The sequence below is a fragment of the Passer montanus genome, unplaced genomic scaffold, assembly GCF_014805655.1.
Source record: "Passer montanus isolate IOZ18808 unplaced genomic scaffold, ASM1480565v1 scaffold192, whole genome shotgun sequence".
Classification (NCBI taxonomy): domain Eukaryota; kingdom Metazoa; phylum Chordata; class Aves; order Passeriformes; family Passeridae; genus Passer; species Passer montanus.
Genome location: NW_024366503.1, coordinates 272,281 through 288,550, shown reverse-complemented (window position 1 = coordinate 288,550; position 16,270 = coordinate 272,281). Strand labels below are relative to the sequence as shown.

Here is a 16,270-nt window from a genome sequence, read left to right as displayed (position 1 = left end):
GGAGTCCCACTGGGAATGGGTTAACTGCAAGCATTTTTCCTATGAAAAATGCTGCAAGCATCTTTCCACAAAGAAGAAAAGAAGAAAAGAAGAAAAGAAGAAAAGAAGAAAAGAAGAAAAGAAGAAAAGAAGAAAAGAAGAAAAGAAGAAAAAATATTTTGCATTTAAATCTAGTGTGTATGCAAGAATTATGCTTTAAGCTATAGGAAAAAAAAAATAACCCAAAAAAACCCAAACCAAAACAAACAAACAAATTAAAAAAAAAGAAAAAACAAAAACAAACAAACAAAACCCCCACAAATCCCAAACCCAAAGTCCACCTTGCAACAGGAAACTTTGCATGGAATATTGAGCAGTCCATTATTGGACTTCATTCTGCTTATTGGTCTAACAAATTGATCTTAACTTTATGGAACAGTTTTGCCTCTTGAGCTTAATTATGCAACCATCAGAGATGAGCCATCAAATTATCTATCAGCGGGAATTACCTATACTTTCAGAATCCTGATAAACAGCATGTACCCAAACTGGGAAGAGGGGATGGCTTCAGGGTCTGAGCCCCAGGTGCTCTGTGGTTCCCTGGGCTGTGAGCTGTTTTAAGCTAAACCACACACAACAACACTGTGAAGAGAACACACAGTGTTGAGGATGCATCTGAAAACAGATGAGAGGCACATCCAATCCCAGGTCCAAGAGCACCTCCTAGTAGAAATAAGCTGCCTGAAGAAATTTTTTTTTAGCTGCTATGACAGCAGCTATTTTTTAATTGAATTTTTTCCATCTATGAATCACTTAACACCTTACCTTTTGCTGTCAGAAAAAGAAAAGGCAATGTGCAGGTCATGACCTATCTGTGTTTCCTTAAGCAAAATGTTCTTTATTTCTTAGAAATGTATCATGATTTATAGAGTATGCCAGCTGATGTATGCAATGCTGATGTCATTACTCATACAGTGTCTGCAGGAAAAACAGGACATTAACCAACTCAAAACCTCAGAATTTCCATTGTTGACAGGTTTGTTAAGACAAACCTGATCTGTTCGGGGGAGGAAATCTGACTTCCAGGTTTTGAATTTGTGAGATACCTTTGGTCTGCTGCAGGTTTGTTTGTGAGGAAGACAGAAGTGATGGAAAGAAGATATTTCCATAACTATAAAGATGGAATGGTTGTGGAAATAATGGTTAGGCAGTAATGTAGAAGATAAGTAATTGGAAGAGTCAAATGGAATGGTTGTGGAAATAATGGTTAGGCAGTAATGTAGAAGATAAGAAGTGATTGGAAGAGTCAAATAGGTTAGGAAGGAGGAGATCTACCGGCTCAGAGCTGAGCTGCACCTGGGACTGGTGCACAGCACCGACACCCACGGCTGGGGCCGAGCATCCCCCGGGGCCCTGAGCACGGAGGGGACCCGAGCCAAGGCACCAAGCGTGTGCTGGGTGACAGGGGACACCCCGGCCGGTGTCACACCGAGGAGCGGCGGGGCCGGTGACAGATCTGACCCGTGACAGATCCCGGGCGGTGACAGATCCTGACCCGTGACAGACCCCGGGCGGTGACAGATCTGACCCGTGACAGACCCCGGGCGGTGGCAGATCCTGACCCGTGACAGACCACGGGCGGTGACAGACCCCGGGCGGTGACAGATCCCGGCCCGGCCCCCAGCGGGCGCACGGCCCCGCCCCGGCGGCTGCACGGCGTAACGGGGCGGGGAGGAGCGGTAGCAGGAGCGGGCCCGGGCTCGGGCGGGCGGTTCTGTTCCGGGTCGGCCCCGCCTGGGCAGGCTGCGGGGCGGTGCGCGGGGGCGGCGGCCCCGGCCATGCGGAGCCGGGCCGGGCGGCGGCGGCCGCGCAGGGCCCTGCCTGGGCTGCGGCGGGGCCCATGAGCCGCCGGGGGTAGGGCGGGGAGCCCCTTCCCCCGCCCCGCCGCCATGTACACCTTCGTGGTGCGGGACGAGGGCAGCAGCGTGTACGCCGAGGTGAGCCGGCTGCTGCTGGCCAGCGGGCAGTGGCGGCGCCTCCGCAGGGACAACCCCCGCTTCAACCTGATGCTGGGCGAGAGGAACCGGCTCCCCTTCGGCAGGCTGGGTAAGGTCCGCCCCGCGCTCCCGGCTCCCCGTCGGTCCGTGCCGGCGGCTGTGCGCTCCCGTCCCCGCTGTCCCCGCGGGTCCCCGCAGCTTTCCGCCGCCGCCGCTGCCGGCGGAGCCCCCGCGGTTCGGGAGGCGGTGCCCGCCGGCCCCGCTCCCCGCCCTGTCCCTGTCGCTGTCCCCGCGGCCCGGCGGCCAAACAAAGCTCGGGCTCCGCAGGGTCTCCGTGCAGCCGGCCCTCTGCGGGCCCTGCTGCCGCCAGCCGGGGCTCGGGGGAGGCTCTTCCCGAGCTGCCAGAGAGTGGTTTCACCGGGGCCCCCAAACACCCCGCCCGGCTTGAGGCCTGTGGTGTGGTGCAGCAGTGGGAAGGGCGGGGGTGGCACAAGGGTCACCCGAGACCCCCCCATGACATGCGGCAGAGCTGAGATCCCGGCCCGCTCTGGGTGCAGCCCAGGGCTGCCTTCCTTTTCCTGCAGCGTTCCCCTGGGAGCCCTTGCACCGCTGCGGGGGGATTCGGACAGGCTGCGTGCCTTTGTGGGGTCCCTGCTGCTGGGCAGGGACACTGCGGCGCTGCTGGGCTTCCGTGGTGTGCGGGTGATTCTGCTGCTGGAGACAGGAGGCGGAACAGGTCTAAGCCAGGCACGGCCAAACCTTCACTCCAGAGCTGGGGCTGGTGGGGATGTGCCTCTGCAGGGCTTGGTGAGGGTGACAGCACTGTGCCTGCCTGGAGCAGGGTGTGGGTAATTCCAGAGGCCCTGTGTGTGTAGGGCCCCCTACAACCCCTGCCCCTCTTCCCCTGCTGCCTGGCCCCCACTGTCACCCTGCCACCACACGGGGCTCTGGGAGCTGTCCTGTGTGGGTTTGTCCCCTGCCTGCCATGCTCGCTGGTGCCCCATGGCACAGCCGCCCTGGCCCTCTGCCCCGCCGGATGGTGCAGAGCCCAGGAGCAGGGAGGGAGAGTGCCCACAGGCAGCAGAGCCAAGCCAGGCCCTGGCAGCATTGCAGGGCGTGGCAGGGAGCAGGGCTGCACTGTCATCTTGGCCCTGCTTCCTTTCTTTCTGGGGTGGTTTTGCAGCACTGCTTCAGGCTGCAGAAACATCATAACAGGCAGAGCCCCCTCACTCCAGCAGCTCTGGTGCAAGATGGCTTTGCAGCCCCTATCTTGCAGCCGAGACCCATCTCTGACTGCTTTTAACAAGTCACCAGTTCCAGCACCTCTCCCTTGTCTCCTCCACATTTGTGAGTGGAAAGTCCCCATCACATGGCAGTGCCATCTGGTCACCTCCTGCTGTCGGGGTGTCTGCAGCGGGCAGGGAGGCACCGGGAGAGGCTCGGGCAGTGAGGATGCTCACATGTGCTGGCAGCAGGCACAGCAGGCAGACCTGTGCTTTAACTTGCCCAGCATGGAGGACCTGTGAGCATCAGGCCTCATTGCAGAATGAGTGCAGTTCTTTGCATGCACAGCACATCCAGCTGTGGTGGGCTAGTGGCCATCTCTAACTAACCCCTTCCATCCTCTGAAAGTGTCCTGGGTTGATGGAAGGGCTTCTCTGAGCCCTTCAGCATGTGTTGCCATGGGATGCCCAAAAACTCAAACCATTTCTCACAGCCATGACATGTCTATAACCCATGGAGAGGGGCCATGTTTTGGCACTGGCATCTTTAAACCATCCTCCTATAGCAAGAACTGGTTGCCTGAAATCAGTAGAGTCAGACCAAAAATAACATGGTTATTTTGGTGCATTTTTCAAGAAGCTCCATCTTCTTTGGTTCGTCTTCCTGAGCAACTGTTGCATCAAAGCTGGCTTGGTTTTCCTAAGGGCTCTACTCAGTGGAAGCAGACATTAATTCAGGGAACTGTAGGGATTTGCATTACTCAGGGCCTAAGCTGGATCATGGAGAGAAGTGGGGACTCTCAGCATGCACCACTGCTTCTGCCCAGCTGCAGGGACCTCTGTAGCTCTCACTGATAACCTAATTCCTGGGGGAATTAAGCTGTGTCCTCATCTAGGAGAAAAGCAGTTTGTGCTGAGGGGATGGAAAGGAGGAAGAGGCTGCAGAGGCCTCATGTAGCAGGGGATGCAGGGCTCTGTGCTCTGCTGGCCAGGAGAGGATTGCCACTTTGGTCAGTGACTTGGCAGCTTTTTAATCCCCCTAAATGCATGCTACAGACCTGACAACACGCCCCACAAGTTTTCCTTCCTGCCTTGTGGTCCCTCTTTGCTGGCCACCCAGCTCTCTGTTGCAGCCCACTGCTCCATGGCAATGCTCAGGAGCCCAGTGAGGCTGCATTTCCCCATAATAAACTGGAAACAGAAGAAAATTTGAGGGATTTTATTACTTTATTTTCAGTAAAAAAAAAACCTGCCTGTGCTGGCTGCACCTTGAAGTACCTGAAGTTACAGATCTTTTCTGCAGGATGGTTTTCAGCTACCTTGTATTTAAAGATTTGTGAATAAAAGTGACCCAGGTCAGGGAAGTGACTTTCAGGCTGAAAATAGATATTCACTCTCTGTGATCTTGCAGCTGTCTGATGTTTAAGGCAATGTTTGCTCCAGGCCATTTTTCCCAGGAAAACACCAAGGAGGATAAGTAAAACCCTAAATCCTTTTTCAGGATTCTGGTCCCTCTCAGAGAGCTTCCAGCTGAGCACAGGTGTTTCTGTCCTGTGGAAAGGTGAAGGCAGGCAGGCTGTGGTGTGGAGCCCAGTGCTGGTAAGGAGGTAGCACTCTGTCAGTGCTGGGGCCACAGCTGGATACTGGGACCAGTTTGGGACTTTCCAGTGCAAGAAAGGCTTAAATATCTGGAGTTAGTGTAGGAAGGACCACCAGGATAGTTAAGGGGACACAGGTTGGCAGCCAGGCACTGGGACAAGGACTTGGTATCTGTCTTTAGAGATACTCAGACTTTGGACAAGAGGTTGGAGCAGAGACTCCCAGAGGTTCATTCTCACCTCAGGTACCCAACAGGTCTTGTTGCACACTGCAATATTCCAAGTCTTTCAGTGTTTCCCAGTGTTTTGTGGTACCAGGCCCAAGAGGGAATTGTGCTGTGCATGACAAAGGAAAAAGGCTCTTTGCTAAGCTGTGATCTTTGTGTCGGGGTGAGTTTCCCTGCATCCTCCACCGGTATTTAAGAGTAACTGAAATCGTGGTTCTTAAAAGCTTACACCAGCAGAGGGAGAACACCTGCCAGTTCCCAGTGTGAATTAGGAAAAAATTATTTTCCTTTGCAAGATGGATGTGTCAGATTGCATGGTTTTTTGTAACTAAATGAAAGAAACCACAGGAACTAGTACCAGTTTACAACCTGTTTCTGTAATGCAGGGCAAGGAAACAGCCTCCTTTTTTTTCCCCCTACTGCACAGGTCCTTTGCACCAAGCAGCTGTTTTGCCTTTATTCATTGAGGAGTTTGTCTGACCTCTGTTTCCCCTTCTTAGGCCATGAACCTGGACTTGTGCAGCTGGTGAATTACTACAGGGGAGCAGACAAGCTGTGCCGCAAAGCATCTCTGGTGAAGTAAGAAATTCACTGAAATGTTAGATGGGCTTGGCAGAAGCTTCTCTTCTGACCCTTGTTGAGTGTTGAACCTGTTTGGAGGGTATTTCACACAGCAGCTGCCCTGGGAGTGTCCTAGCATGTGCTGCCTTCAGACTCCTGGGCTGGTCTCTAGAGCTGTTTGTGTGCACAAAGGGCTCTCTGTAACCTCAGGGGAAATGCCATTTCCACTGAGTCGTATCTACTTGAAACCATGGAGTGTATTGAATCAGATTAGAGCCAAATCAAAAGGGAAAAGAAACCCAAACGAATCTGCTCTTTTACCTTGTAGACATTTAATTAAAACCTTCTCCTTTTATTCTCTGTTTCATACGGAGAAGAGACACTAATGTGCCTTTAGCTAATCAGATTTGTTGGTCAAACAAATGCTTGGAGACATCTCCAGGAAGAGCTCTGGGAGTTATTTCTGCATGACCTGCCATGCCAGGGTCTCCTGGGGAGATGTGGATGAACTTTCATGGTAAATAACCCTGTCCCTGTGCAAACCCTGCTCCCACTAGAGTATCTTTATGTCAGAGCTCTTGGTCTCCTTCAGCAGTTTGATTGCCCATTACAGTCTGTGCTGCCTCTCACTAATGCAGTCCTGCAGACTGTGTGTGCTGATCCAAGGCCTCTCCTTCCTCTGCAAAGAGCCTCTTCCCAGTTACTTTCCTGGCAGTGGTGATGGTTTTTGTCAGAAGGTGGCAGAGTATTTTTAAACAAGCACTTAGAGCATTCCTCAGATGAATTCCTCTTTAGCCTGTTACCTGGAGTGCTGAAACCTGTTTTTGTATCCTGCAGCTTGGCTGACCTTTTTAACTGTGGGGTCAGCCATGCATCAAGCTACTTAGGAACCCACAGGACAACAAATGACATTCCTCAGGGCTCCTAAAGTGCCACTGACTCACTGCCATCTCAACAGAGAGGCACAAATGCACTTCATGAACTCTGCTTTTGGCTTTAAGCAAAGCACAGGCATTTGGAGAGGCAGGCAGCTCCCTTGACTTTGAAAGAAAACAGGCCTGAGCTCTGCTAACAGGAATTTGCTGCCATCTCCAGACATTACTGGTAGGAGAGATGTGCCTGAGGGATTCCAGACACCTTGGGATGTGAAACATGTAACTGTGCCCTTGCTTTCTGTGGCTTCCCAGTGGTCTTCATACACAGCTGGAGCACCAGGTCCGATCTCAGTGGGAATGGGACCAAGGGCTGAGCACCAGCACAGACAGCATTACTGCTCTGGCTTTCCTTTTTCCAGCTGTGATCACAGCATCCTTCCTGCCCTGAGCCGTGTCAGCAAAAATACCTCCTCAGTTCCCTTGTGGAGAGAAGATGCAGGGAATGCACCACCAGCTTTAGTTATGTGGAAACTTCTCAGCTGTTAGTTTCATGATATCCGTGGTGTCAGTAAAATGTTTAATGAAAACATGCAGGTTCTGGTTCAAAGAGTAGTACTTTGCTGTGAACTGGGATTGCCATGATATCTTTAGGAAAACCGTAATTTCAAGGATCTAAGGAAAACAGCACAGACTATCCCTGAGATGCCATTCATCATCAAGCAAAAGAGCCCAGCTAATGATGATTTTTCCTTATTAAATAAGTCCTGTGCAGGTGGGGACACTGGAGATTAACAGCCTGTCTCTCTTCACCCAGGCTAATCAAGACAAGCCCTGAGCTATCGGAGTCCTGCACGTGGTTCCCTGAGTCCTATGTGATTTACCCAACAAACTTGAAGACCCCAGTGGCTCCAGCACAGAATGGGATTCGCCATCTCATCAACAACTCAAGGACAGATGAGCGGGAAGTGTTCCTGGCAGCTTACAACAGGCGGCGGGAAGGCAAAGAAGGCAACGTGTGGATAGCCAAGTCCTCAGCTGGTGCCAAAGGTTCATGCTCCAGCACCAGGAGCTATTTCTCATTATTCCTCACTCTTTACATGATCTGTAGGGTCACAGGGTTTGGCTGAGCCGAGCTGATGTGTGGTCTGTCTATCAAGGGCTTCACTGACCATGCCAGACAAGCAGTGTGGTGTGCAGGACATGCACAGTAGTGAAAGGGCCTCCACTTCTCTACACATGCATCTCAAAATGTGGGAACATGATGTGGGGAGAAGGCAGCAGGGACCAGCAAGTGAGGGGAATGTAGAGAGCAGGTTAGAGGGAGCAGAGCAGGATACAGGGAGGCAGTCAGCAGGCAGGACAGTAGCCTTCAAGAACAAGGAGCCCAACTCCCCATGCTGCACCTTAACTTGCCTTCTCCTGGGTGGAAATCCTGCTTGTCTTTCTACCAGACTGATGTGCCTGGTGCCAGTGGCCTGCCCATGGTGACACTGACAGACTGGCTGAGCAGCCACGAGCTCAGTACGTCACAATTGCACCCAAGCCTCAGGGGAAGGTACCAGAGCAAAGAAAATCAATGCAGTGTCTGTCTGTCCATTGAATCTGAAAAGGACAACAGATACCCAAGTGGTAATGTGTCCTTCCTCGTTCCAGGGTCATTCCATCACTCTGCAGAAATAATGAGCTGTGAGATAGCTGGACACAGCTGTAAATGCAGTGCTTTGGTAACTGTGTGCTCTCTGTCAGGTACGGTGTTATCATGGGCACATTATTAGAATGGCTGTGTTTAGAAACTTACCTTGCTGTGTGTGCAGCAGAGCCCAGCCTGAGGAAGGACCTGGTCTTTTCAGAGAGAACAAGCCCACATGTATTACTCATGTTTGCAGAGTCACTTTGCATGCAGCCTTGCAAAAAAGAGAATGCAAAAGCCAGAGCTGGCTGCAGGGAGGCTGCACGATAAAACTGTCCTTTACACCAGCTTCCCTCTCTGTTCTGCTCTCTTGGCTGTGTCACCAAGAAGAATTGGAAGAGTATCCCTGTTTTCATCAGGAACGAAAGGGAGATGAGTCCTTTTGTTATGCCAGTGCGAGAATGTGTTTCTGTGTGGTAAACTGGCAAAAAAAATCCATCTGGGCATTGGGAAAGGCAGTTGCTGTGGTCTGCTGCAGGCTGAGCAGGTTCAGACTCTCAGATACTTTGTGCACGTGTGATCCCATCTTTTCTGCACTAAAGCAGAGTAGCCTTTTGTATTCATCACTGTGCTGCTGCAAATTAAAGTGGAAAGCAGAGTCTCATGGTAATCTTCTAGAGGGAAGTTTTATATGTCTGGAGATTACTTCTGATGAAGAAGAAAGCTTGTTCATGCTAATTACCAAGAAGGATACAGCTCAGGCACAGCCCTTGTCTTGGGACAGGTGTAACAGAAGCTTAGTCATCCATCAGTAACAGGAAAATTCAAGGTTTAGGATGCCCTGACTCAAACATTTTAAGGGTTTGCAAGTGTGGCTGGAGGTTTTGGTGTTTCTTTGACAGCTGCCCCACATAAGCTGCTTTGCTGCCTCACTGGGTTGCTGCCTGGGTGCACAGTCAAACTGAGCCTCCCCTGGGTTTGCCATCTGTCCAGCGTGGAACAGGTGCCTGCTGATCTCCCCACTGCAGCAGCTTTGCTGGCTTAGGGATGTTGTTTCCCTCCTTTCCCCAGTGCACAGCCTGAACTGTGCCAGTGCAAGGCTCTGCCTTGCTCTGCTGTGATCAGGAGACTAAAAAATCTTGCCCTCTGCATAAATCATGGGAAAATACTTTAATTTCAGATTTCCTTTCAGTAGAGTGTGCTGGAACAGTAGGGCTGGGAAGCTGGGCAGAGGATGGAGCAGTGGGAGTACCTGCAGGGCTGTGCTGGAAGCAACCTTCAGAAATCACAGCTAGGAGCATTTTTCATTGGATGATCCTGTCAAACCCTGCCTGTGCTTCTAACCTCTGTTATCTCTTTGGTGCCCCCTTGAAGAGTGGGGGGTTTTTTTGCACAGTATTTCCTCAAAAACACTCAGCACAAAATTAAGACTAAGTAATCAGGTTTAGTCCAGGAAACTAATACCTCAAGAGCGGGCATAGTGCCAGAGGAGGGTTTGATAACTTTACCTGAGCTGGATTATCCCTTCTGGCACCATGCCATTCCTTTATGAAATCCCAGAAGGAAAATGGTCTCTCTTCAGTGCTCTGCAACAGAAGTTTGCTATTTGGACTCTTGCAAGAGATGAACAGTGACAGCTTCAGCCAAAATGTGGGAGTGTTTAAATGGCAGAGTTCATTTTTTTAATGAAGAGCTTCCACAGCAGGAACACTGAGTACATGGATGAACAATTTAAAATAGTACTTTTCCTTATTCAGCAATGATTTTAATAACAACTTAAATGAATTCAGTGAGCAGGGCAACACTGCACAAATGTGCACGTGTGACTGCCTCTGGCAGCCAGAGAAGCCAGACAGGGAAAGTAAGTCTTGAGTCTGGGATAAAAAGCCCCACAAACCTCCCTCCCCAAATAAAAAAGAAAGGCAAAAATCTTTACAGAAAATGTGCCAAACTCCCTGTTCTCTCTAAACTGCTGAAAACCAGGGAAAACAAAACCAAATTTGTTAAGTGCCAAGTACAAGCACCACATCCTCCTACCCCTGCCAAGCCTAGATAGGAAGGAAAAAAAATGACATAAAAGAAACCAGAATGCCCCCAAGCCAAGCAGCTGCCTCACTGCTTGCCCAGGTCCCTGCCTGCTGTGCATCTCCTCACACCTCAACAACCACCCCCTACAGACATGCCCTGGGCATGTCAGATCCCCTGGATTCCCATTTGCATCAGGCCTGGTTTCTGGGGAGCCAGAGGCCTGTGGCATGACAAGAAAGTGATTTGTCCACAGATTCATTCCCATGGAGTGACTGTGGCATTGCTTAGGCACTGTTTGACCCTGGGGCCACAGGTTCTTGCATGTCACTTTTTGGGCTAATGAGACACTTGGGGCCTGAAAAAACTCCAACAAAGGTAGAATGATCCTCTACCTAATTTTGTCTTCAACTTTCTGTGCCAGGGGAAGGGATCCTGATTTCTTCAGAGGCTGCAGAGCTCCTGGACTTCATTGATGAGCAGGGACAAGTGCACGTGATTCAGAAATACCTGGAGAATCCTCTGCTGCTAGAGCCAGGGCATCGCAAGTTTGACATCAGGTAACCTTTTCTGCCTGTGTAATACCAGTTTTCTTGTTCATGCTGTTTCTTTGAGAGCCACTGAGACTAGAGTTTGTTCTCCTGTCCCCCAGGAGCTGGGTTCTCGTGGATCATCAATATAATATCTACCTCTACAGAGAGGGTGTCCTGCGGACCTCTTCCGAACCATATAACAGTGCTAATTTCCAGGACAAAACCTGCCACTTGACCAATCACTGCATTCAGAAGGAATATTCCAAAAACTACGGGCGGTATGAGGAAGGGAATGAAATGTTCTTCGAGGAGTTCAACCAGTATCTGATGGATGCCCTGAACACAACGCTTGAGAGTAGCATCTTACTGCAAATCAAACACATAATAAGGTAGCCAGCTGCCTGCTGCTGAGGAGAGCAAAACCCTTCAGGGACAGGGAGTGTGTATGGACACAGCTGGGGAAGCAGACAGAGCAAGAAGGAAAGGGTTTCAATTGCAGAAATTTAGGATAAGGCCATGAATACCCCCATGTCACTGCTCAGTGAGAAGGCACCTCCATAAGTGCTGTTGCCTCAATGGTATGTGTCCATGTCTCTGTGATTTGCCAGCTGTGGCTGGAGAAGGATAGAGTGAAAAGGGAAGAGAGCAGGTCAAAAGACAGGGCTGGGAGAGGCTGAGGTTAAGAAAGGCTTAAAGGTGATAGAGGGGAAGTGAAGGTGAACTCAAGTGTACAGACTCTGGATGCTTCCCCCACCAGCAGCCAGCAGCAGCACATGGCTGTTGCCTAGGTCATCTTACTCACTCCACAAGAGCCACTTCCTTCCTGGGCATAGAAACTGCCTGGAGAGAGATCTCAGTGCTGCAGAGAATCCAGGTCTTGACAAAGCAGTCCTTCATGAAGGAATTTGCTTTGCCAGTACCCCATTGCTGTTAATTGCACTAAAAAGATGTAGCATAGTCTTTGAGGGACTTGAAGGCAAATGAGCATCCAGTGGTGGCAGTTCCCTGGGGACCTGCTGCAGCCCTTTGTGGCATTGCACATCATGTTTTTCATGACCCAGTGGTGAGGGAGGATGCTGGATGCTCTCCAGCTCTTTGTGAGTTAACTCAGGGGTGTCCCCACATGGATTTTCAGTCACGGGATCTCACGTGCATGGACCTGGTTACCATGGCATGTGTTGGACATAACTTGTAATTTGGGAGAGTTCCAGGGCAACCCCTCTTACTTAACGTGTCCACAGCAGCCTTGACCCTGAGTTCCTGTTTCTCCCTTCACAGAAGCTGCCTTATGTGTATAGAGCCTGCAATCAGCACGAAGCATCTTCACTACCAGAGCTTCCAGCTCTTTGGCTTTGACTTCATGGTGGATGAGGAGCTGAAGGTCTGGCTGATAGAAGTCAATGGGGCCCCAGCATGTGCCCAGTGAGTAAATCAGTTTCTGGAACACCCTTGTGGTGCCACCATTCACATGCCTCACCCAAAACATGGCTATGTCCCAGCTCCAAGTGAAAAAGGTGAAAGGAAGTGAATGGTGAGGGAGTTTTCCAGGCTAACACTGGCACTGCTCCCAGTACCAGTCTGGGTTCATTACTCTTGTCTTTGTGTTTGGTATCCCCCAGCTTCTTTCCCACATGGGATGGGGCACTAACCTGGGTTTTTGAACAAATGGGTTTGAATATAACTTGGGTAATTTTTATTACTTTTGGGTTGAAGTTATGTTTGCAGATTTAATGTTTTGGGAATCAGATTGTTTCTCAGCCTCTGTTGTGGCACCACTGGTAATTGTTCTTTATATCAGCACATGTTAAATGAGTAGTATTAAGGGCAGCAGCTGGAAGTGAGTGACTAAACTTGCAGGCAGCAGGACCACAGAGCACACTGTGGATGCTGCAGATGTTACCAAATCTCTGAAAACCTAAGGAACAAACACTCAACACCAATTTATTGTTAAGAAGAGCATCATTTATTCAAATCACATGGGGGATAACTCCTGACCTAATGTGTCCATGTGATGTTACAAGTGTCTTGCTTATATACAGTCACTACATGCATGTTACAATTTGCCCATTACCAAAAAACCCTCCCCACATTCCCAGATTAAGTCCTTGTTTTGGCTGTGCCTGCATTCCTGAGCCAGATGTCGTCTTACCTTCCAGGCATCCTTGCTGGGAAAGCAGACCTTGCATGCCTTGTTTCTCTGCTAAGAGTTCACAGGCACAGTAAAAATTGAATTAACCCTTTTGCTATCACAGAGATCGAGTTATGGCTTCTTCCAGCAGCCACAGGGAGGCTGGAACAGCCAAACAGCCCTGGCCATGAACATCTCTGTGTAGGCACAGCAGGAGGTGCTGTATTACATGACTGAGACAGCTGCAGGAGACCAGAAATTTTTGCTAAGTGAGCATCTGTATCATATTTTAAAAAACCCCAGCAAAACAGAACAGGCTGTACATCACTGCATTAGAATTTGATCAGATTAGATGTTGATTAAATTAGGTTAGATCATCACTGACAGTAGACAAAAAACGCAGGTCAAACCTACCAGACAGCCTGTTCAGCAGCTTTTTCAGGGCTAGAGCTTGGGGAGCTTTCTGTGTCCAGGGAGCCCTGTTCACAATGTGCATCATGGTGCAGTGACTGCCTTGCACCTCCTTGTCTTGCTGTATGGGTAGAATTTGGCTATTGCTGGGTGGATTTGGATTACAGCTATGCCCTGTTTGTTTTGTGCCTCTTGGAAGGGCAAGGGTTTTGTTGGGCACTTGGAAGATTGAAAGCAGCTGAGGTAGGTTTTGGCTATTTGTGACTTCTCCTGTTCAGGGTTGTTTTTATTTGTAGCACTTGAATCACACAGCTCCCATTTAAAGAGGAAAAAAAAAAGGCTGCTATAAGTAATAACATTCCCAGGAGCTGAAAAAACATGTCACTGTCACACAGCCCCAGTGGCATGGAGTAAAAGGCATTGTTAATCCTGGGAAAAACAGGTTTGGTACTAAATATGTGCCAGATGGCAGCACATTCAGGGAGGTTACACATGCAATTCCTCCAGCAGAAAATGAAGCTGTTATTAACTCAAACACCTTATCTCTCTTCTCCCTAATCCTGCTGTGCATGAGCTGTGCCATGGTGGAGCACATCCCACATGTCTGAAGGTCCTGTGAAGCCCCGAGCTGCACCCCAGCACAGCATTTCATCAAACCAGGAATGCATCAGAGCAGCCTCTCTGGGGCACATTCCTGTGTGAACAGCATCTGGTGCAGTAAATCCCAACTCCCTGAGTTGGAAGGCTGGTACAGAGAGCCCTGAGATGTTTTCTGCCCCTTTGCATCTTGTGGAGACTCAAGTCTGGGGTCTGAGGGTCCAGAGCCTCTGACTGTAAACATAGATAATGGGTTTTGTGGTTCTTTGTGAAAGGGAGCAATATTGGGAATTATCACCATGGAAAAAGAAGATATTTGTTGGTGTAAACAGGGAGTAGGTGGAAGAAATACTGCTCTCCCCCTATTTGCCACCCTGAAACTCCTTGTAATGGGAATAGGATCTTGTAGATCTTGCTGGGAAAACACATTTCTACATAAAAATTGGGCAGGCATCTGCTGGTTTGTCCTGCCCGGGTATTTGATTCTCCCTCTGTCTCTCATCTCTTAGGAAGCTGTATGCAGAGCTCTGCCAAGGAATTGTGGATGTAGCCATCTCCAGCGTTTTCCCCCTCAGTGACACTGGGCAGAAGATGAGCCAGTCATCCTCGATCTTCATCAAGCTGTGATGATGACACAAGTGCCACCGCTGTGAACAGGGAGAGACTGCACCCCTCGGGTCAGCACAGCTTGGTGGCTTATCTCAGTAACATGCCAAAAAGTGATAGAGACAGGCTTCATATTTTCTGGGAGACCACAGGGAAAAACAACAAAACAGGCATCCCCACAGAGCTGTGATGAGCCAGAGCTGCTCAGATATCTCTGCCTGCATTCACCAAAATCCACTTTAGAAACAGCTCCTGTGACTTTGATACCTGAAACAAATCTCTCTGGGAGTACAACAGAACAACCTTAAAATGAAACCCCAGCAGGGATACTGTAATGCTGTATTAGCTCCTCCTTTTCTATAGAGACACCATTGGGTTTTTTAAGGGAATCGAGTGGAGAGAACGATGGAGTTGTCCTCCTCCCGCTGTGTTTATCCTTTCCTCACCTACTGCATCATTAGTGCCTTAGCTCGGCTCCAAATAGGTGACTCCTTTCCTTTGTTCCTGCTCTGTTACATAGAAAGGAGCAAGCTCTCCTGGTGCCTAAAACCAGGAACACCAAGAAGTCCGTTTCCTTAGGTCATTTTCCAAGCTGCTTGGCTGAACACCCAGGCAGTGGCTGCTAAAGGGTGCTGAACTGCAGGTGGTGAATTAACCCAAGCAAGGAAGGCATTTTTCTTTATTTATAGCTATCCCTTTTCCTGTTGAGATTTGAATCAGTGATTGTCCCAGCCTGAGGCAGTTGGATCCTGCTTAAAGGAGGTAGAGAGACCCCCTTGGAGCTCACTGGCAGGCTGTAGGATTTCTAGCATCACTTGTGTGCTGAGTGTTGCAAGTAGCAGGAACCTGATCCCAGTTTCTTCTGAGGCACTGCAATGAATTTAGGCTCTTCTCTCAGATTTCCCCTTCATGATTTACTTGAGGCTTGGACCTGAAGTCTTTCTACCCAAATCTCATTTGATCCAGCAGTTTTATTCTTGTCCATTTGACAAATACTGTAATCTTCTGCCCTGAACACAGTCCACAAGTTGACTTTAGCTAGGGGCAAGGTGGGTGAAGTTTTGTAGACCAGGAGAGACATTCCTGTTTGCCACACATTTGGGAAATCAGGTGCTTTGGGGGAAGGAGAGGTTAGATTCCTTGAGGTCTCTGTATTTCAGAGCTAACATCTGCTTCAAGTATAACCTAAATCCCTGTCTTGTGTCCCACCTTGTGAAGTGTGTCTGAATTTGCAGTGTGAGCCCAGCACATCCATCTGGCAGGGAGAGATGGTCAGGGAAAGAAACCAGTTCCTGTTCCCCATAACAAACGAAAAAGAAGACATTGTGGAGATTACAAGCTGCCTGCATGTAATGGGAAGTGAATTAGCAATGGAATTTCTGCCCTCCTCAGAAGAACGTAGCATTTTGGTGTACTCATCTCTGCTTGTGGTGGAGATTTCAGAGTTCTTCGTGCAGCTGACAATCCTGACAGGAAGGGGCTGCGTGATAAGCAGGGAGGAGGGTGTGGGGGAAGGATTGTTTGGGTTTTCTAACCTTATGACAGCACAGAGGTGTCAGAACTTCACTGCAGTCCAGGTGAAATGTGGTAGTAACTCATCAAGGTAAAATGTAGGCTCTTGAGGGTTGTTACTCACCTTGCAAAGTTCACCACATCTCCGTTGACATTTTCATGTTAGCTTAGCTGAGCTTAAAAACTGCATGGTTTTTGCCCAGCAGTGGGAAGATCTCACTTTGCTCTCATCCAGGATGTGTCTGAGCTCTCATAAACACTACCACTTTGCTCTCATCCAGGATGTGTCTGAGGTGACAGCTGAGCTCTCATAAACACTAGGGCAGATGAGAACAGAAAATTTTCCCCATCACAATGAACCAAGAAAT

At 49.5% G+C, this 16,270-nt stretch overlaps 1 protein-coding gene across 1 annotated transcript; it reads left to right on the top strand.

Annotated features, from left to right (window-relative positions):
- Positions 1–1,700: 1,700 nt before the first annotated feature.
- Positions 1,701–14,723, top strand: TTL (tubulin tyrosine ligase). Its single transcript, XM_039706429.1, has 7 exons — positions 1,701–2,085; positions 5,525–5,603; positions 7,275–7,507; positions 10,540–10,675; positions 10,768–11,037; positions 11,927–12,070; positions 14,294–14,723. Exons 1-7 carry the CDS (start codon positions 1,929–1,931, stop codon positions 14,409–14,411), a joined length of 1,137 nt encoding a protein of 378 aa, XP_039562363.1. The 5' UTR covers positions 1,701–1,928; the 3' UTR covers positions 14,412–14,723.
- The last annotated feature ends 1,547 nt before the right edge of the window (positions 14,724–16,270 follow it).

Excerpts from the sequence above, each read along its gene's own strand:
- TTL (XM_039706429.1), top strand. The coding sequence starts at position 1,929 with ATGTACACCTTCGTGGTGCGGGACGAGGGCAGCAGCGTGTACGCCGAG. Across the intron at positions 2,086-5,524 it reads GCTCCCCTTCGGCAGGCTGG|GCCATGAACCTGGACTTGTG; the intron begins GTAAGGTCCGCC and ends TCCCCTTCTTAG. Across the intron at positions 5,604-7,274 it reads CGCAAAGCATCTCTGGTGAA|GCTAATCAAGACAAGCCCTG; the intron begins GTAAGAAATTCA and ends CTCTTCACCCAG.